This window comes from Staurois parvus, unplaced genomic scaffold (assembly GCF_062004578.1).
Source record: "Staurois parvus isolate SC_StPar_1 unplaced genomic scaffold, SC_StPar_1.0 ptg000973l, whole genome shotgun sequence".
In the NCBI taxonomy this organism is placed as follows: domain Eukaryota; kingdom Metazoa; phylum Chordata; class Amphibia; order Anura; family Ranidae; genus Staurois; species Staurois parvus.
This window is the reverse complement of record NW_028318769.1, coordinates 1,116,312-1,137,582: the sequence shown is the minus strand read 5'-3', so window position 1 is coordinate 1,137,582 and position 21,271 is coordinate 1,116,312. Positions and strand designations below refer to the sequence as shown.

At 43.9% G+C, this 21,271-nt stretch overlaps 1 protein-coding gene across 3 annotated transcripts in view; it reads right to left on the bottom strand.

Moving 5' to 3' along the window:
• The window catches only part of RGL2 (ral guanine nucleotide dissociation stimulator like 2), a 122,865-nt gene that overhangs the window by 91,438 nt on the left and 10,156 nt on the right, over nucleotides 1-21,271 (bottom strand). For all 3 annotated transcript variants that reach the window (XM_089657186.1, XM_089657185.1, XM_089657187.1), the window contains exon 2: nucleotides 14,218-14,319. In XM_089657186.1, the coding sequence (XP_089513312.1) occupies nucleotides 14,218-14,319 (102 nt within the window). The remainder of the gene's footprint in view (nucleotides 1-14,217; nucleotides 14,320-21,271) is intronic.

Sequence of the window (21,271 nt, the reverse complement as noted above, 5' to 3'; positions counted from 1 at the left end):
TTCGGGGGTCACTTATTGATTTTAAAACTGCACTAGTGTGAACGAGGACTTGTTATCAAAGCTTGTGTAGCACTACCCCTGTAGGAGTCACCGAGCCCTGGGTCCCCCCTATAGTCCTGCACAGCCAGGCAACACGCATTTTCCAATCAGACTTGCATCCAGGAGACAGTAACCAACCCTTGAGCTTGTTTTCTTGATCCAATTAGGGGAATTTAAACTTGGATGGGGTAAGGGGTGTATAGGAGGCCCAAGGGTGATGGCAATGGAAGACAATCCTCCTGAACTATCTACAAGTCCCTTTAACAGCAAAAGAACAGATCCTTCTTCTTGGAGAGCTAGCCAGCATCTCTTGGTGTACCACCCCGGACCCTAGATACTCCTCATCCAGCTGTTCTGGGGGAATCCCTAGGCAGGGGACTCAGTGTGAACACCTATGCGATCGGATTCTGCTGCGGATGAAAAAAGGGTCCTGCACTTTTTTGGTGCGATCTGAGCCGTACAAAATGTATGGCTCCCTTTTATGTGCAATTGATAGCCCCTGTATGGGCGTGATTTGTTGCTCCTGTATTAGTTGTTATTAATTAATAAAAACCATTGAAATACAAAATGTATGGCTCCAATCGCGTCGCACAGAAATGGCATGTGATTTGTACAGGAATGTGGTGTGGTCCCTGTGTGACTCACGTGCGATGTCCCCCAATGCATCAGTGTGATCCCAGACTCAATGGTATATTGAAAAGACCAGAAAGAATAGAAGCTCATTGTTAGAGGTTGTACACCATGTGAAGATCAGTCTGGCCATGGCCACCCTAATGCCTTCATTAGCTAATTGGAAAGCCTGTCAGTCTGGAGATGGATTTTTCATTGATGGGGATGGAGTCAGCCATGTGTGAGTCATTCTGTGTGGAGCTCAGGAGAAAGAAAGACCAGATAATGGAGATCTTGAAAGGGATTACAAGTACAGAGGCAGCACAGTGGTTGAATGGTTAGCACTTCTGCCTGGCAGTACTAGGGTCGTTGGTTCAAATCCCAACCACAGCATCACCTGCCTGGAGTTGGCATGTTCTCCCTGTGCCTGTGTGGGTTTCCTCCCACATTCCAAAGCCATGCTGGTAGGTTAATTGGCTCCTGTCTAAATTGGTCTTGGTATGTGTTTGCAGCCGATTTATGCAGAGCTTTACATATATATTGTACATTCACATCAGTCCCTAACCCTCAAGGGGTGTACAATCTAAGGTCCATAACTCACATTCATACATACACAGGGGCTGACTGACAACTCATGGGGCCCCCGGGCAATAGGGGATCATGGGGCCCCTGTGTCCTTGGCCAAACTCAAAAAAGCCTATGAAAAAGGTACCAGGGGCATCTCATGGGGCCCCCTACTGACCCCGGGCCCTTGGGCAGTGCCCGAGTTTCTAAATGGTCAGTCTGCCTCTCTACATACACATACTAGGGACGATTTAGACAAGAGCCAATTACCTACCAGCATGTGTTTGGAGTGTGGGAGGAAACTGGAGTACCCAGAGGAAACCCGCACAGGGAGAACATGCAAACTCCAGGCAGGTGGCGCCATGGTTGGGATTCAAACCAACAACCCTAGTATACTTACCTTAGAACAAAGCCCCCCAGCGGCATGCTGTCACCACTGACAAGGTTTCCATCTTCACCAGGTTTGCTGACTTTGGCTGTTTGACTGGCCAAGCTGCGATGACGTCATCCTGCGCACATATGTGATGGTGTCATGGCCGCGCAAAACTCTCTAAATGGATGTCACCGGCTGCTACTATAGTAATTATCTCCTAAATGGTGCACGATTACTGTAGGGCCAGTGCTTCCACTAGGCAAACTAGGCAGCCACCTAGGGCGCACTGCCACCTAGGGGCACCTGGGCACACCACAGGCCAGTCCTCTCTCTGTGTGGGATGCCACCGTATCATGAATGATCCTCCAGCTGAGAGGAGGGGTGGTAGAGGGGAGGAAGAAAGGACATGATGCTGGGTGTCTGAGTTGCAGCTCCTCCCAGTGTTCCTCTTAGACTCAGTCCCTTACTGCAAGCCTGCTGGTGGCTGCTGATCACTGTGTGATCGTGTCTGTGTGTGACCAGGCCGGCCGGACATCCATCACATGTGCAATGTGGCAGTGAGTGATGACATCATCACGATCCCACAGCCTACTCTTCTAGTGCCTGCTGATCTGTGTCAGTGTTGGTCGTGGTGTGCTGTGTTGGATCTGTCACTGTGTGGGATCGCTCAGTTCAGCTGCCTGCTGTCACAATTTTACCTCCCCCCATTGCCTGGGGAATTCCAGCCTGGGATCTGTCAGAGTGTGAATCCATCATCCTCCACTCACTGCAACTATCACCCTGCCACTGCCAGCCACAGATACAGTCCGTCCGGGACACGGATTTTGTCATTAACTAGTTGCCGACCGCAGATAGCCGAATGATGGCTTCACTGCGGCCGGCCAGTTCTGGGTGGACGTCATATGACGTCCCCCCAGAACGCGCTCTCCTGCGCGCCCAGGGGGGCGCGCACTCGGCGATCTCCGTGATCGCTGTGTCCTACGGACACAGCTGATCACGTGATGTGGTAAAAGGCCGATCCCAGCGGCCTTTTACCACGTGATCAGCGGTGTCCAATGACACGCTGATCACAGGGAAATGCAGTTGTCACAGCGGGGATCGGCACCGATCATCAGGGCACTGATGATCAGTGCCCTGATGATCGGTGCCCAGCAGTGCCACCCGCAAGTTCCGCCCACCTGTGCCCAGCAGTGTGCCTACTAGCTCCGCCCACCTGTGCCCAGCAGTGCACCCACCTGTGCCCAGCTGTGCACCCACCTGTGCCACTCTGCAGTGTCACACACCTGTGCCCAGAAGTGCCACCTACCTGTGCCCACCCACCTGTGCCCACCAGTGCCACCCACCTGTGCCCACCCACCAGTGCTGCCCACCAGTGCCACCCACCAGTGCAGCCCAGCAGTGCTGCCAGTCAGTGCCACCAGTCAGTGCCCAGGGGTTGTGCCAGTCAGTGCCGCCAGTCAGTGCCCAGCAGTGATGCCAGTCAGTGCCGTCTATCAGTACCCATCATCAGTGTCACCTATCAGTGCCGCCTATCAGTGCTGCATATTATTGCCGCCTATCCGTGACACCTCATTAGTGCTGCCTATCAGTGCCGCCTATCCGTGACACCTCATTAGTGCTGTCTATCAGTGCCACCTCATTAGTATTGCCTATCAGTGCCCTTTAGTGCTGCCTATCAGTGCCCATCAGTGCCGCCTATCAGTGCCCATCAGTGCTGCCTCATCAACGCACATCAGTGAAGGAGAAAAAATACCTGTTTGAAAAATTTTATAATAGAAACAAAGAAAAATTTATTTTTTTTTTAAATTTTTTGCAATTTTTTATTTATAGCGCAAAAAGTAAAGCGCCCAGTGGCAATTAAATACCACCAAAAGAAAGCTCTATTTGTGAGAAAAAAATGATCAAAATTTCATATGGGTACAATGTTGCATGACCGCGCAATTGTCAATCAAAGTGCGGCAGCGCTGAAAGCTGAAAATTGGCCTGGTAAGGAAGGGGGTATAAGTGCCTGGTAGGCAAGTGGTTAATATTGGTACTGGTGGCATCTTACAGCACTTATTTTTGCAAATTAACTGCTTCCCATCCACCCTATAGCAGAAATACTGCTATAGGGTGGTACGGGTGCACGAAATCACGTATATATACGCATTTTTGCATTTCTGAGTAGGTTGCGCACCCTACCCGCGCCACCATTTGTGGCCGCGGCTGTCAATCACCGGGTCCTGGCAGGTAATTACTCGACTGAATCAGTGATTTACGAGGATCTCTGATGGGGAGGAGGACAGTTTTGTTTACTAACAGTCCTCCTCCCTGTCAGCTTGGGCACACTGCTCTGTTATAAAATTTAAAAAAAATTTCTTCATAAATTTAGGCCAAAATGTATTCTGCTGCATTTCTTTGGGAAAGATAACCCACATCAGTGTATATTAACCACTTCCCGTCCAGCCCATGTACATAAATGGCCCCCGCATTCACTGCCTGTGCGTGCTCCCTGGGAGCATGCAGCACCACCATCCGGTGCCTGCGGTGTCCTCACACAGAGGTTCCGCTGCACGGGACCTCTGTGTGAGTTCCCGATTGATGTGACTACTGATTGGCCAATCAGCAATCACATGAATAGTAGTGAACAAGATGTCACTTCTGACATCATTGCTTACTACGTGTGAAATCTGTGAATGATCACCGAGATCACATGGTACAGGGCTATTCACAACAGCCTTGTACCATGTGACAAGCTGTGACCAATCACAGCTCGCACAGTATTTCTCAATGGCTGCAAGAATGCAGCCAGAGAGGAGAAATGATTGCTTTTACAGCCTTTATGGGTGTAAAAGCAACCAGTGTAAAAAAAGAAAAAAAAATCTTCCTCACCCCCCACAAGTAGTACAGTGTCACCATGGTGACACTGTATTGTTTGGGTGAGGGTATGTTTAAAAAAAAAACCAAATAATAATATTAAAAAATAAAATAAAAATGCAAAAAAGTTTTGGTTATAAACTAATTTGGGTTATTTATTTTTTTTACTAAAAAGATAGGTGAACACATTTTGGCCAAGATTTATGAACATTATGTATTTGCAAAATTTTATAAGAAAAACACTTTTTTTTTCAAAATGTTTGGACTTTTTCATTTATATAGAAAAAAATAAAAATCCCAGTGGTGAATAAATACCACCAAAATAAAGTTTTATCTGTTTCAAAAAAATGCAAAAAAATTCATATGGGTACAGTGTTGCATGACCGCGCAATTGTCATTCAAAGTGTGATAGCACTGAAAGCTGAAAATTGGCCTGGACAGGAAGGGGGTGAAAGTTTCCGGACAGGAAGGGGGTAAAAGTGTCCGGACTGGAAGTGGTTAATTGGATTGTGTGAAAGTTAGGCCGGCCATACATGGGTCGATTTTCAAAAGATTTTTAGTTCGAAAATCAGACTTAAGAATAATCGGCCGATTTTCGCTCTGTTAGTGGGCCAATGGCACCGGCCGATTTCTGTTGTTCCTCCCCATTTCGTTTATCGGGCATGCTGGAAAATTCGTAAAAAAACGACCGATTTTAAAAAATATTGGTGGCACCATCGGATTACAGAATGAACGGTTTTTGATTTTCGATCGAAAAATCATTTGGAATTCAACTCATATATGGCCTGCTTTATAGTCTACAATCTATGGTATATATCGGGGGTCAGCAACCAGTAGATCGCAGCCAGGTGGCTGGTAGATCTCGGTCTTGGCTTGCTGACCCGCCATCCCAGAGCATCAAACAGAGTGCAGTGCAGAGGGACTACTTGTAAAGTTGGAGCTGTAGTACGAAGCAAGAGCCACGTATGCCGATCCCTCCTGTGTAGTGCGGCTCCTACGCCCTGTCATGGTTGGTGGCTATAGCACCAGCCAAGCATGACCCATTCAAGTGAATGAGGTCGCTCTGCAACTGCAGTACAGCAAACAAGGGGTTAAACCGGCAGCGATGTGTCACTTTCTCACCACTGGCTTTAACCCCTTGGACCCCACAGAAGAATGCAGTTGCAGGGAGCTTACAGAGTGGCCCCATTTACTTGAATGGGTCTCAGTTGACAGGCGGTAGCACCCATCAAAAGCAACAGGGGGTGTACTTCCTAAAAAAATAAAAACCAATAATTTCCCCCGATGAAGCCACGTGACCCGGTGGCGTAACGCATTGGGGAAGGGCTCTGACGTCACGATGCTTAAAGGAAAATACACAGCAAGTATTTAGAGTGCGGCAAACACATTGAGGATCTGTATTATTGCACATAAAAGCGTTTATTATATACAGTGAGGAACAGAAGTATTTGAACACCCTGCGATTTTGCAAGTTCTCCCACTTAGAAATCATGGAGGGGTCTGAAATTCACATTGTAGGTGCATTCCCACTCTGAGAGACAGAATTAAAAAAAAACATTCAGGAAATCACATTGTATGATTTTTAAAGAATGTATTCGTCTTGCACTGCTGAACATAAGTATTTGAACACCTAAGAAACAGCAAGAATTCTGGCTCTCAAAGACCTGTTACTGTGCCTTTAAAAAGTCCACCTCTACTCCACTCATTAATCTAACTTAGTAGCACCTGTCTGAGCTCTTTAAAGACACCTGTCCACCCCACAGTCAGTCAGACACCAACTACTACCATGGGCAAGACCAAAGAGGTGTCAAAAGACACCAGAGACAAAATTGTGGACCTCCACAAGGCTGGAAAGGGCTACGGGGCAATTGCCAAGCAGCTTAGTGAAAATAGATCAACTGTTGGAGCAATTGTTAGAAAATGGAAGAGGCTAAAGACGACTGACAGTCTCCCTCGGACTGGGGCTCCATGCAAGATCTCACCTCGTGGGGTATCACTGATGATAAGAAAGGTGAGGAATCAGCCCAGAACTACAAGGGAGGAGCTGGTCAATGACATGAAGAGAGCGGAGACCACAGTTTCAAAGGTCACTGTCGGTAGAACACTACGACGTCATGGTTTCAAATCATGCATTGCACGGAAGGTTCCCCTGCTCAAGTCATCACATGTCCAGGCCCATCTGAAGTTTGCCAATGACCATCTGGATGATCCAGAGGAGGCATGGGAGAAAGTCATGTGGTCAGATGAGACCAAAGTAGAACTTTTTGGTTTAAACTTCACTCGTTGTGTTTGGAGGAAAAAGAAGGTTGAGTTGCATCCCAAGAACACCATCCCTACTGTGAAGCATGGGGGTGGTAACATCATGCTTTGGGGGTGCTTTTCTGCGAAAGGGACAGGAAGACTGCACTGTATTAAGGAGAGGATGAATGTGAGATTTATTTATTGTGAGATTTTGAGCAACAACCTGCTTCCCTCAGTCAGAGCATTGAAGATGGGTCGTGGCTGGGTCTTCCAACATGACGACCCCCGAAGCACACAGCCAGGATAACCAAGGAGTGGCTCCGTAAGAAGCATATCAAGGTTCTGGAGTGGCCTAGCCAGTCTCCAGACCTAAATCCAATAGAACATCTTTGGAGGGAGCTGAAACTCCGTGTTGCTCAGCGACAGCCCCGAAACCTGACAGATCTAGAGGAGATCTGTGTGGAGGAGTGGGCCAAAATCCCTGTTGCAGTGCAAACCTGGTCAAGGACTACAGGAAACGTCTGACCTCTGTAATTGCAAACAAAGGCTTCTGTACCAAATATTAACACTGATCTTCTCAGGTGTTCAAATACTTCTGTTCAGCAGTGCGAGACAAATACATTCTTTACAAATCATACAATGTGATTTCCTGAATGTTTTTTTTAAATCTGTCTCTCAGAGTGGGAATGCACCTACAATGTGAATGTCAGACCCCTCCATGATTTCTAAGTGGGAGAACTTGCAAAATCGCAGGGTGTTCAAATACTTCTGTTCCTCACTGTATTTCATGTGAGTGCATTATATTTGTTTAATAAATACTTTTTTACAGAAGATAAGGCACTATATTTTACTTTTTAATTACATGGCACTTATGCATATAGAGAGATAAATCAGAAAGAAGTGAAGAGACCCCCTAGAGGGAAGAGGGATAACTCCATCCATCCATCCGACCCCAGGAAATAGGTCTCTAGAAAACAGCGAGACCCCTTCTGGAATAAGGGAAACACTCCACTCATCCATTTGGGAAACAGGGATACATATATCTACTCATCTCTGAGTCCATTTAAAGGGACACAAGCTGTTTTTGACCTCACCTAACAGTTTGGTCATATATATCAGGTGAGCGCACATGGGTGAAGGAGCACACAAAGATTTGTGGACTTTTTGATTATTATTTGTCACTAGTGAAAGACACACCAAAGCAGGGGCAGACTGACCATTTGGAAACTCGGGCACTGCCCGAGGGCCCGGGGTCAGTAAGGGGCCCCATAACATGCCCCTGGTATCTTTTTCATAGGCTTTTTTGAGTTTGGGCCAGGACACAGGGGCCCCATGATCCCCTATTGCCCAGGGGTCCCATAAATTGTCAGTCAGCCCCTGCACCAAAGTCACTTTTCTGTCTCTCCAATCTAAGCATTGATAGTGTGATCTCTGTAACTTACAGCTGTGATGAGATAGCGATAACTTCAACCTCAGCTGGATACCACAGTCAGTGACTCAATCGATAAGACACCTTGTAGATCTTGTGAAGTTTATTCCATAAACTGAGAGAATCTTACAACAATGAACATTCGATAGGTCAAAAGATCATAATGTGCTCTACATCATGACATGAGGCTTGCTGCAATGCCTTACTGGGAAAAGGGGTGGAGCTATCTATACAGCATTAACTAAACCAAAGGAAAGGGAGGAGCAGAGACAAGATATAGAAACACTTAAAGGCATATGACAGTCAAAATGACAGTCGTGTGAAACATGACAGTCACTGATTAACGTAAGACAAGCACGCAGCATTAGTAGGATTGCAATATCATGCTGCTGAACTAATGTTGGACTCACTTAAGTTATTTTAAATTATATTTATTATTTTAATTAAAATTTATATATATATCCTATTGTGCATATTTCACATTTAATTTTATTGGTGGAGCGCGACACACTTGCATTTTTTAATTTTTTTTTTTAATTCTTTTTTATTTTTTTTATTTTTTTGCATTTTTTGTTTTTTTTTTGAGGGCATGTAATTCCTTCTGCCGCATGTGCAGCTAAAGGGGGTAGGGATTGGGGGGGGGTAAAACCGTGATTCAACTGCAGGGTTTTATCCCACCCCCAACTTTACTTTCTCTTTCTGCTAATCACCAGTGCACACTGAGTATCTTGGAGGCTGTATTGAATCTGAACGGAGCTAATATCGTCTGGACTTTTGTCCTTTGCTGATATCTGGTGGTGGAATTGAAAATTGATCCTAAATTAAAATCCTTTTTCCCTACATTTTCCTTGCTACTTGAATTGTAATATTTAACAGATGGATGTAAAATAGATCTTTTTTAGGTTATACCTATATATTCTAAAGCATTTAACAGATGATATCTGATGCCCATTATATCCTCTACAACTGTTTTGGACGTGTAGGCCAATAAGATTTTTTTAGGTCATTTTCTTCTAGCTCTGTGAGCTTTGATATCCAGGACTACCTTGGTGGTAGAAATTTCCTCAAAAAATCTCCCCTGAAGAAGCCCGTGAGGGCGAAACATGTAGGGAGTATACTACATTTACCTAACCAAGTTTGAATCTCAGTTGGTATTCTTAGAATTAAAATTGTTTTTATGTTTTTGTATTTTTTCCTTTCTTGTGTTTTACCAAAATACGAAATAAAATGATATAACTTTTAATGTGCGGTATTCATGTCTATGCACCCTGAAAGCCCCATCTTCTCTATTGATTATTCCCAACTTTACATGTGAACAAGCCCTTAGGGTGCTGCTGACAATGACAACTAAGGGCTTATTCACAACTGCTCCTCTGCAAAGCGATTCCAGTGCATTTGACAGGTGGCGAGGAGGCGATATGTTGCATTCTCAACACCTGATTTAAACCCATGATTGCCGTGCAATGCGCGTGATCGCAACACGGCAGTACGGCAATTAGAGGTCTAAATCATGTGTGAGGAGGCAGCACTGGGCCCCGGTGATCTGTGACGTCTCCCATGTTGTTCAGGCAGATCCCCACCTCTTTAACCACTAGCCTACAAGGCACTTATACCCCCTTCCTGCCCAGGCCAATTTCCAGCTTTCAGTGCTGTCACGCTTTGAATGACAATTGCGCGGTCATGCAACACTGTACCCATATGACAGTTTTATCATTTTTTTGAGACACATAGAGCTTTTTTTTGGTGGTATTTAATCACCCCTGGGATTATTATTTTTTCTTAAACAAACCAAAAACCACTGAAAATGTTGAAAAAAAAGTTTTTTCTTAGTTTTTGTTAAACAATTTTGTAAATAAGTGATTTTTGGACACTGATAGGTGGCACTGATGAGGAGGCACTGGTAGGTTGCACTGATGGGCATTGACAGGCATCACTGATGGGCACTGAAAGGCAGCACTGATACATGACACTGATATATGGCACTGATAAGCGACACTGATAGGCAGCACTGACTGGCACTGTTAGGTGGCACTGACTGGCACTGATAGGCGGCACTGATGCGCACTGATAGGCGACACTGATGCGCACTGATAGGCGACACTGACTGGCACTGATAGGTGGCACTGATTGGCACCACTGATAGGTGGCACTGATTGGCATTGATAAGTGGCACTGACTGGCACTGATGGGTGACATTGAAAGGCAGCTCAGATGGGCACTGATATGTGGCATTGATGTGCACTAGTATGCACTGATATGTGGCATTGATGTGGCACTGATAGGCACTGGCACGTGGCACTGATGAGCACTGACTGCTGGCACTGATGGACACTGACAAGTGGCACTTCTGGGGCCACACTGATCATCAGGGCACACTGATCATCAGTGCCCTGATGATCAGTGTACATGTCCCCTGCGCGGAAAGTCGATTACTGGCTCTCCTCTCCTCTGTCAGCGTGACAGCTCGAGAGGAGAGAAATGCCGATTACCGGCTCTCCTCTCCTCTGTCAGCTCGAGAGAAGAGAAATGCCGATAACTGGCATTTCCCTGTTTACATGTGATCAGCTGTAATTACACACAGCTGATCACATGACTGAGCCGACAACTTCGGCTCTTTCCGTGATCCGCTGTGTCCGAGGGACACAGCGCACCGGCGATCGCCACGCTGCGCACTCCCTGAGTTGCACATGCACGGTGAGAATGGAAGGACATCATATGACGTCCTATCAGAACGAGAGAACCACCTTGCACCCGTCATTGGACTATATGCCAGGCGGAAGGTGGTTAAGGTTGCCTACCCCTGGTATATGGAATATATGATCAGGGACACTGACTAGTGACAATATGTTTTCATTTCATCAAAAATTTATTTTTTTTTACACAATTTTTTTTTACTAACAATAATGTCACAAAAAAAAACAAAACAAAAAACATTCACCATAAAAAAGTGAAAAAAAATCCTATCATGGTAATCTCCGTGCAAAAACCAATGTGTAAGGAGGAGCAGGTTATATTACATCTGTCAAGGCAGTACAGCCGAAGCTGGATTTATCACCTCCTTTTGCCTGCACATGCAAACGAGAAACATGGAGGCGGCCGTTGCAGACCTCTCCCACAAATACTCGCTGCCTGGCTGTCATTCCGATCCTCCTGCTTCAGTGCCTCAAATCACTAAAGCGGGCAATACACATAGGGATGCATACAGTGTGGATGAATGAGACTCTCACTGTGGCTATAATAATACCAGCCCTATCAGTTGTCGAAAGTACCAGACAGGGGCGGACAGACAACTCATGGGGCCCCCAGGCAATAGGGGATCATGGGGCCCCTGTGTCCTTGCCAAAACTCAAAAAAGCCTATGAAAGGTACCAGGGGCATCTCATGGGGCCCCCTACTGACCCCGGGCCCTCGGGCATTGCCCGAGTTTCCAAATGGTCAGTCCGCCCCTGGTACCAGAACATCTCCTGTATCTGATTGGATGCAGCTGCTGCACAGCTGACAATTTTCTGCCTTGCTTCTTCGAATTTACAAAGACGGGAGGTCAGGCAGGAGTGGGCCCAAAGCACCAACCACTAAGTGATTGGGGATGGGCAGTAAAAATAAGCAGTTGATTCCGTTTACCTGCCCCCCCCCCCCAATTCCTCAACACCCCGCAGCAGCTGCAGGGGGCTGTGCACATGGCTGTGAAGCTTTGCCTCATGGACAAGGCAAAAATTCAAGTGACTGGGCTTCGCTGGAACCACATGCAATGCAGGTGATTGTGCAAGCTTTAAGGGCCGGTTGACACTATAGAAACGCTGTCCAGATGAGTTCCGGATGCGTTTTTGGCACATTCCAGTGCGGTTTTTATGTGTTTTTGACTCGTTCCAGGGCGTTTTTTTACGCATTCCAGTTAATTTTTTCCCCTCTCTCTTTCTTCAATTTAAATTGGGACATGTGTATTTTTGGTGCGTTCCGGTGCGTTTTTGGTGCATTTTACTGCGTTCCAGTATAGTTCTGTGCAGGAAAAATGCACCCGGAACGCACTGGAACTGCAAGCACTGATGTGAGCTATGACATTGACAACCATATAACCTACGTTCTGATCATTTTGGATGCAGAAAGATGGGGTCCACCTGTCTGTTTTTCAGGAAGACCCGATTGGTCAATCCATAGACTTCTGCGGGTGTCAGCGGACTTTTGTCCACCGGCATCCAATCTGATCCTGTACGCCATCCAGTGGATCGGATCGGATGACAATCAGGTGGAAACGGACAGGCGGTCCATTTCCATCCAACCATTCCATTGAAATCAGCGGGCAGTGCCTGCGTTCTCTCAGAGACCTGTCATCTGCCAGCTCAGTGGGGATCAACAGAGAGATGGGGGGGGGGGGGCTCTCTGAGCAGGCGGATCACACTGCCGGATCCGCCCCATCTGAAAGGGATCTTAAAGTTTCAAACCCACATGGAAGAAAAATATATTTGAAATACTATATATAATAAAATTGATATACACTGTATGTTGAAATGCATTTTTATTACAAAATATATGAAAAATATTTTTAAACATACATTTTCAAATAAACTGTATGTCTTTAAAAATACAAATCTACATTTTTGGAATGCATTGTAAAAATATATGTTAAAATTACTTATTTATATGTTAAAAAAACTGAAGAGTATATTTAAAAAAAATATATTTTTTTAAATATTTTTCATATATTTTGCAATATATAAAAAATGCATTTCAACATGCAGTATATATATACATATATATATATATATATATATATATATATATATATAATATATAGCCAAAACTGTAGTATTTCAAATATATGTCCATAAATTTGGGAAGAATATTTTTAAAATATATTTCAAATATATTTTTCTTCCATATGGGATAAAAACCAACAATTCCCCATACACTTGATTTGGGCTGTATTCCAACACTAGAGATTCTAGAGGGTGCATTTATTTAAAAAAAAATTTGCACAGCTATTCGTATGATGATTAAATGTATTTTTAAAAACATACAGTATATTTGGAAATGTATTTTTTTTTTAATTTTGCATATATTTTGTAATATATAAATAACACATTTCAACATACAGTGTGTGTATATACTGTATATATATATATATATATATATATATACACACATATATATATATATATACACGCAAATATATACACTGTATGTTGAAATGCGTTTTTTATATATTACAAAATATATGAATGTATAAAAATATTTTGAAATATATCGTTTTTTTAAATATAGTCTTCAGATTTTTTTTAACATATAAAAAGTAATTTTAACATATAATTTTACATATACTTGTAAATGCATTCCAAAAATGTAGATTAAATGTATTTTTAAAGACATACAGTATATTTGGAAATGTATTTTTAAAAATATTTCTCCTATATTTCTCCTATATTTTGTAAAATATAAAAATGCATTTCAACATACAGTCTATATATATATTCTAGCTTGTAAGCTCTAACGAGCCAGGCCCTCTGTTTCCTCTTGTGCCAAACTGTATTGTAACTGTAATGTCTGCCTTCATTTTGTACAGCGCTGTGCAAACTGTTAGCGCGATATAAATCCTGTATAATAATAATTATATATATATATTGAATATGGCCAAAATTGTATTATTTCAAATATATGTCAATATATTTGGGAAGAATACTTTTAAAATATATTTTTCTTCCATGTTGGAACAAGAACTGAGGAGGCAAGATATCACCTGTCAACTGCCCTCTGAAGAATGATCCACCACAGATCACTTTTTAGAGGGGTGGCAAGGGCTGCCACAAATGCAAACAAGCCCTAGGCAAACCGACACGTGGCTGATATTCATGCACTGTATGTCCGGCTTAACTCCGCACCAGTGTGCCCATGAGGACTCCTGATTCTGGGCGGCTCAGAAAGTATGGAACGTCAGAAGCCAGGCCACCAGCATTTTCAGAAGCAGTTCTGCCACGGCAGCCCCATATTTCTCCAGGGAAAGTCCCAGAACCTCTAAATACATAAAAGTGATACATGAAGAAGTTTTTCCTCCCAGGCCTGTCCTAGAAGAGTTCCTCCTGCATGGAGGGTGTATGGAGAAGGAAGGTCTCACCTCCGCCTGGTCATCCTTGGACTCTGCTTTGGCTCTGTGTCCCCGTCTCTCCTCCTCCAGTGCCGTCCTCCGTGTGCGCAGGATCATGTGTGTCACCACAGACTAAACACAAAAACAGCAACAAACCGACATGTTACAAGACGGAAAAAAAATGTGTAAGACGACCGGGCCCTATACAGTACACGGATAATGAGAAAACCGCCTGCAGCAACACGCCACCCTCCCCTCCCCCATCCTGCGTACTGGGCTGCAAATTCTTCTGTGGAAGTGTCAGGATGGACAGTCCTGGTTATTACCAGGGGGGGGGGGGACCAAAAACAGCAACAATTGCTTTTGTGACATACTGTGTTTCCAGAAATCACAGATCCTGAGTTAGCAGAGCAGCAGACAAAAGTAAAACAATAAAAATGAAAAGCCCAATAAAACAATAAAAATCAAAAACAGCTTTTCTGCAATATTCAGCTTCAATACAGAGATTTACCCTGCAGTCCTTTTTTTTTTCCTGCCACTAGATGTCCTCAGTCTGATGGCCAGCATCATTCAACCAGCTTCTTCTGAGCCCAGGTCATCCTGAATCCACCCACAGCCTTGTGGCTAGACAGTGAAATAAGACAAGCTCATCTCTGTCATTCTAGCAGCATGCTTCTTGTCGGCATGGCTTGTTCACAAGTGTGGCAGTGACTGCCTTGCCTCTAAAGAGCGATCCACACCTTTTCAGAGGTGCTTGACAGGCGGTCTGATTTACAGTCAGGTCCATAAATATTGGGACATCGACACAATTCTAACATTTTTGGCTCTATACACCACCACAATAGATTTGAAATGAAAAGAACAAGATGTGCTTTAACTGCAGACTGTCAGCTTTAATTTGAGGGTATTTACATCCAAATCAGGTGAACGGTGTAGGAAGTACAACAGTTTGCATATGTGCCTCCCACTTATTAAGGAACCAAAAGTAATGGGACAGAATAATAATCATAAATCAAACTTTCACTTTTTAATACTTGGTTGCAAATCCTTTGCAGTCAATTACAGCCTGAAGTCTGGAACGCATAGACATCACCAGACGCTGGGTTTCATCCCTGGTGATGCTCTGCCAGGCCTCTACTGCAACTGTCTTCAGTTCCTGCTTGTTCTTGGGGCATTTTCCCTTCAGTTTTGTCTTCAGCAAGTGAAATGCTCAATCGGATTCAGGTCAGGTGATTGACTTGGCCATTGCAGAACATTCCACTTCTTTCCCTTAAAAAACTCTTTGGTTGCTTTTGCAGCCTGCTTTGGGTCATTGTCCATCTGCACTGTGAAGCGGCATCCAATGAGTTGTGAAGCATTTGGCTGAATATGAGCAGATAATATTCCCGAAACACTTCAGAATTCACCCGGCTGCTTTTGTCAGCAGTCACATCATCAATAAATACAAGAGAACCAGTTCCATTGGCAGCCATACATGCCCACGCCATGACACTACCACCACCATGCTTCACTGATGAGGTGGTATGCTTAGGATCATGAGCAGTTCCTTTCCTTCTCCATACTCTTCTCTTCCCATCACTCTGGTACAAGTTGATCTTGGTCTCATCTGTCCATAGGATGTTGTTCCAGAACTGTGAAGTCTTTTTTAGATGTCGTTTGGCAAACTCTAATCTGGCCTTCCTGTTTTTGAGGCTCACCAATGGTTTCCATCTTGTGGTGAACCCTCTGTATTCACTCTGGTGAAGTCTTCTCTTGATTGTTGACTTTGACACACATACACCTACCTCCTGGAGAGTGTTCTTGATCTGTCCAACTGTTGTGAAGGGTGTTTTCTTCACCAGGGAAAGAATTCTTCGGTCATCCACCACAGTTGTTTTCCGTGGTCTTCCGGGTCTTTTGGTGTTGCTGAGCTCACCGATGCGTTCCTTCTTTTTAAGAATGTTCCAAACAGTTGTTTTGGCCACGCCTAATGTTTTTGCTATCTCTCTGATGGGTTTGTTTTGTTTTTTCAGCCTAATGATGGCTTGCTTCACTGATAGTGACAGCTCTTTGGATCTCATCTTGAGAGTTGACAGTTCCAAATGCAAATAGCACACTTGAAATGAACTCTGGACCTTGTATCTGCTCATTGTAATTGGGATAATGAGGGAATAACACACACCTGGCCATGGAACAGCTGAGAAGTCAATTGTCCCATTACTTTTGGTCCCTTAATAAGTGGGAGGCACATATGCAAACTGTTGTAATTCCTACACCGTTCACCTGATTTGGATGTAAATACCCTCAAATTAAAGCTGACAGTCTGCAGTTAAAGCACATCTTGTTCATTTCATTTCAAATCCATTGTGGTGGTGTATAGAGCCAAAAATGTTAGAATTGTGTCGATGTCCCAATATTTATGGACCTGACTGTAGAACATTCCAAAGACATGCTGGTAGGTGAATTGGCTCCTGTCTAAATTGTCCCTAGTATGTGTATGTATGAATGTGAGTTAGGGACCTTAGACTGTACACCCCTTGAGGGTTAGGGACTGATGTGAATGTACAATATATATATATGTATATATAGTTGTGTTCAAAATAATAGCAGTGTGTTGAAAAAAGTGAATAAAGCTGAAAATCCTTCTAATAGCTTTTATTTCCATCCACACAAATGCATTGGGAACCAACACATTCTATTCCAAATCAAAACATGAAGAAAAATATATCAAATTATGTGTTGTTCCTCTAAAAAAATTGAAGAAAAGTGAATATTAGACGGTTCAAAAATGTGCTCTTTGGCAAATTGTAACCTCTTCAGCACGTCTTTTTTTCAACAGTGGGACTTTGCGGGGGCTTCTTGCAGATAGCTTGGCTTCACATAGGCGTCTTCTAATTGTAACAGTACTCACACCTTCTTTCATCTTCCTGGAGCTGATTGTTGGCTGAGTCCTTGCCATTTTGGCTATTCTTATATCCATTCGAATGGTAGTTTTTCGCTTTCTTCCACGTCTTTCAGGTTTTGGTTGCCATTTTAAAGCATTTGCGATCATTTTAGCTGAGCAGCCGATCATTTTCTGCACTTCTTTATATGTTTTCCCCTCTCCAATCAACTTTTTAATCAAGGTACACTGCTCTTCTGAACAATGTCTGGAATGACCCATTTTCCTCAGAATTTCAGAGAGAAATGCACTGTAACCAGCATGTACAACATTTGCTGCCTTCCTTCCTTAAATAAGGGCAATAATTGCCACCTGTTTTTCAAAGAATGAATGACCTCACTAATAGAACTCCACACTGCTATTATTTTGAACATGCCCCTTTCAATTAGTGATTCAATGACCCAGAATCAGCAGCATGCATGTCATGACTGTTGGGTCTGGTGGATTTATATTACTCTACTACACCTGCTAGTAAATTATTTGCCATGTAGAAATATCATTTCTACCAAAAACAGTGATTGATCCGGTTAGTGATGTCTGACTGCTATTATTTTGAACACAACTGTATATACTGTATATATATATATGTAAAGTGCTGCATACACGATGGTGTTATATAAGTACCTGAAATATATAATAAACCTTGTAATTGCTGGACTACCACATCACAAACGCGTGTTTGGTTGTGGGTTGGCCCCATAGAATCGCATCATTTATTATTTTTTTATTTCAGGTACTTATATAGCGCCGTCAATTTACGCAGCGCTTTACATATATATTGTACATTCACATCAGTCCCTAACCCTCAAGGGGTGTACAATCTAAGGTCCCTAACTCACATTCATACATACACATACTAGGGCCAATTTAGACAGAAGCCAATCCACCTACCAGCATGTCTTGGAGTGTCGGAGGAAACGGGAGTACCTGGAGGAAACCCACGCAGGCACAAAAAGAACATGCAAACTACAGGCAGGTGGTGCCATGGTTGGGATTCGAACCAACGATCCTAGTACTAGCAGGCGGAAGTGCTAACCAATTTTTGAATGTGTTGGTGGCACCAGCATGTGTACAGCTGTATGTTAGTGTTTAGGCGGGCAGCAGTGGGGGGGGGGCATGGGGGATATAAAATCATGGCTCAGCCACCTGATTTTACACCCCCCACAGGGCCCTGCTATACAGAGATTGTCAGACACTGATGTCACGTCCAGGGGTGGACTGACCATTTGGAAACTCGGGCACTGCCCGAGGGCCCAGGGTCAGTAGGGGGCCCCGTGAGATGCCCCTGGTACCTTTTTCACAGGCTTTTTTGAGTTTGGGCAAGGACACAGGGGCCCCATGATCCCCTATTGCCCGGGGGCCCCATGAGTTGTCAGTCCGCCCCTGGTCACATTCAGGTATTTACACTGCTCATATTTTTTAACAAAACACATTTTTTTTAGGCTGGTTCACACCTATAAGCTGCAACAACACATGCATTGGTATGCTGCAGTGTTAATCATTCACAATGGCACCTCGCCAATGTCTGTGTTTTTAGATTGAATTCATGCAAGTGAGCGCAATTTCCCTACCCTTGCTCCGGCACTCTCTGCTGATTTGGCTCTTCTGGGCAGTCCTTTGCCATCCTGACATCATTGTGCAAGCGCGGCCCAGAGCATCTTGTAGAAGAGGCTTCGGGGGATCGATTGTACAGATGTAGGGAATCCTTCCCTGCCAGCATGCTGCAGAGGACACCTGTTCTCTATGCTGAAGCAGTGGTCTCTCTGCAGAGGTCTGAAACCCCCACTAATAAGTCAGACTCAAGTAGCCAATGAGCTCTGCAAGTAGGAAAACTCATGTTCCCTGTCGATTGGAGAGTTCTAGCTGTGAATCATCAGGGGGGGTGTCAGACCTCTGCAGAGAAGCCGCTGCTTCCCCACAGAGAGCAATACTCATTCTCTGCCAGGTGCTGCCAGGGGGCAGACTTGGAATGTATTTAGCGAATTTTAAGCTGAAAGTTTAGTTGGTCTTAAAAAAAAAAACTCAAGAACTGTCAAATACTCTAAACTGAGGTGGTAAAGCAGGGAAGTCCAGGTCCTAGCATGCATGTTTATTTTGTGTCCAGAACACCCCGAAACTCCTACAACCATGGGGTACTCTGTTATGCAAGGAAGAAACACAACCCTCATGGCTGCATTGTAGCCCACCTTGTAGCCCAGCCTTCCTAATGGCCAGACGGGCCACCAGTCACACTCTTTGATCAATAGAAAGGCAAGCAGGAGGGAAGGGTAGGCTACATAACAAACATAAAAGCTGGGGTTGTTGTTTGCACAGTAGTGTACCCTGAGGTCTCGCATGGATTCCAGGGTGCTCTGGCAAAACTCTAAGCATGTTCTCAGACACTTGGATTGTGCCTTCCTTATTTTCCCAAAGCCAATTTACAGCATCAGACCCAGCAATACAAAATGCCTGCTGCATCATACTTCCATTATTGTACTGTGTCCAGATTTGTAGACTCTCCTTCTAGTGGTGTCTCTGTATTTCAGGCATTCAACAACTCCTCAGCAACTCTGTCATCATCTCATCATCATCTCTCATCTTATCATCATCATCATTTTTGTCATCTCTCGCACATCATCTCTCATCTCATCATATCTCATCTCTCCATCATCATTATTATTATTATTATACAGTATTTATAAAGCGCCAATAGTTCGCTCAGCGCTGTACATTACAAAGGGGGACAGAACATGTGACAGAACAATACCAATACAATGCAAAACATGAGGGGATCGAGGGCCCTGCTCTTTCGAGCTTACAATCTAGGACATCATCTCCCATGTCTTCATCATCATCTCTCAACTCATCTCTCACACATCATCTTTCATCTCATCTCTTCATCATTTTTAATTTCATCTCTCCATAACCCCCTCTTATCTACCATTTTATCATCATCTCTCACATATCATCTCATCATCATATCTCATCTCTCCATCATCATCCCCCATTTCTACATCATCAGTTCCCAGCTATCCATCATCATCTTCCATCTCTCCATTTTCCATTATCATCTCTCATTTCATAGACCATGTTATCATCTATCACGCATCATCATCATCTCTCATCCACTTCTCATATAACGTCTTATCTCATCTACAACATCTTTCATATCATCTCTCCACCATCATCTCCCATCTCTCCATCATTATCTCCCATCTCTCCATCATTATCTCACATCTCTCCATCATCAGTTCCCATCTCTCCATCATCATCTCCCATCTCTCCATCATCATCTCCCATCTCTCCATCATTATCTCCCATCTCTCCATCTTTATCTCCCATCTCTCCATCATTATCTCCCATCTCTCCATCATCAGTTCCCAGCTAGCCATCATCATCTCCCATCTCTCCTTTATCAGCTCCCATCTCTCCATCATCATCTCCCATCTCTCATCATCTCCCATCTCTCCATCATCATCTCCCATCTCTCCATCATTATCTCCCATCTCTCCATCATCAGTTCCCAGCTATCCATCATCATCTCCCATCTCTCCATCATCAGTTCCCAGCTATCCATCATCATCTCCTATCTCTCCATCATCAGTTCCCAGCTATCCATCATCATCTCACATCTCTCTATCATCAGTTCCCAGCTATCCATCATCATCTCCCATCTCTCCATCATCAGTTCCCAGCTATCCATCATCATCTCCCATCTCTCTATCATCAGTTCCCAGCTATCCATCATCATCTCCCATCTCTCTATCATCAGTTCTCAGCTATCCATCATCATCTCCCATCTCTCCATCATCGGTTCTCAGCTAGCCATCATCATCTTCCATCTCTCCATCATCAGTTCCCAGCTATCCATCATCATCTACCATCCCTCCATCATCAGTTCCCAGCTATCCATCATTATCTCCAAGCTATCCATCATCATCTTTCATCTCATCTACAATCTTATCATCATCTCTCACACATCCTTACATCTCATCTCTATTCCACCTCTCATATAATTTCATATATCATCAACAACATTTCTCATTTCATCTCTCTATCATCATCTTTCATCTCTCCATCATCATCTCTCATATCATCTACCATCTTATCATCATTTATCACACATCATTATATCTCATCTCTCATCCACTCTCATATAATTTATTATCTCATCTACAACATCTC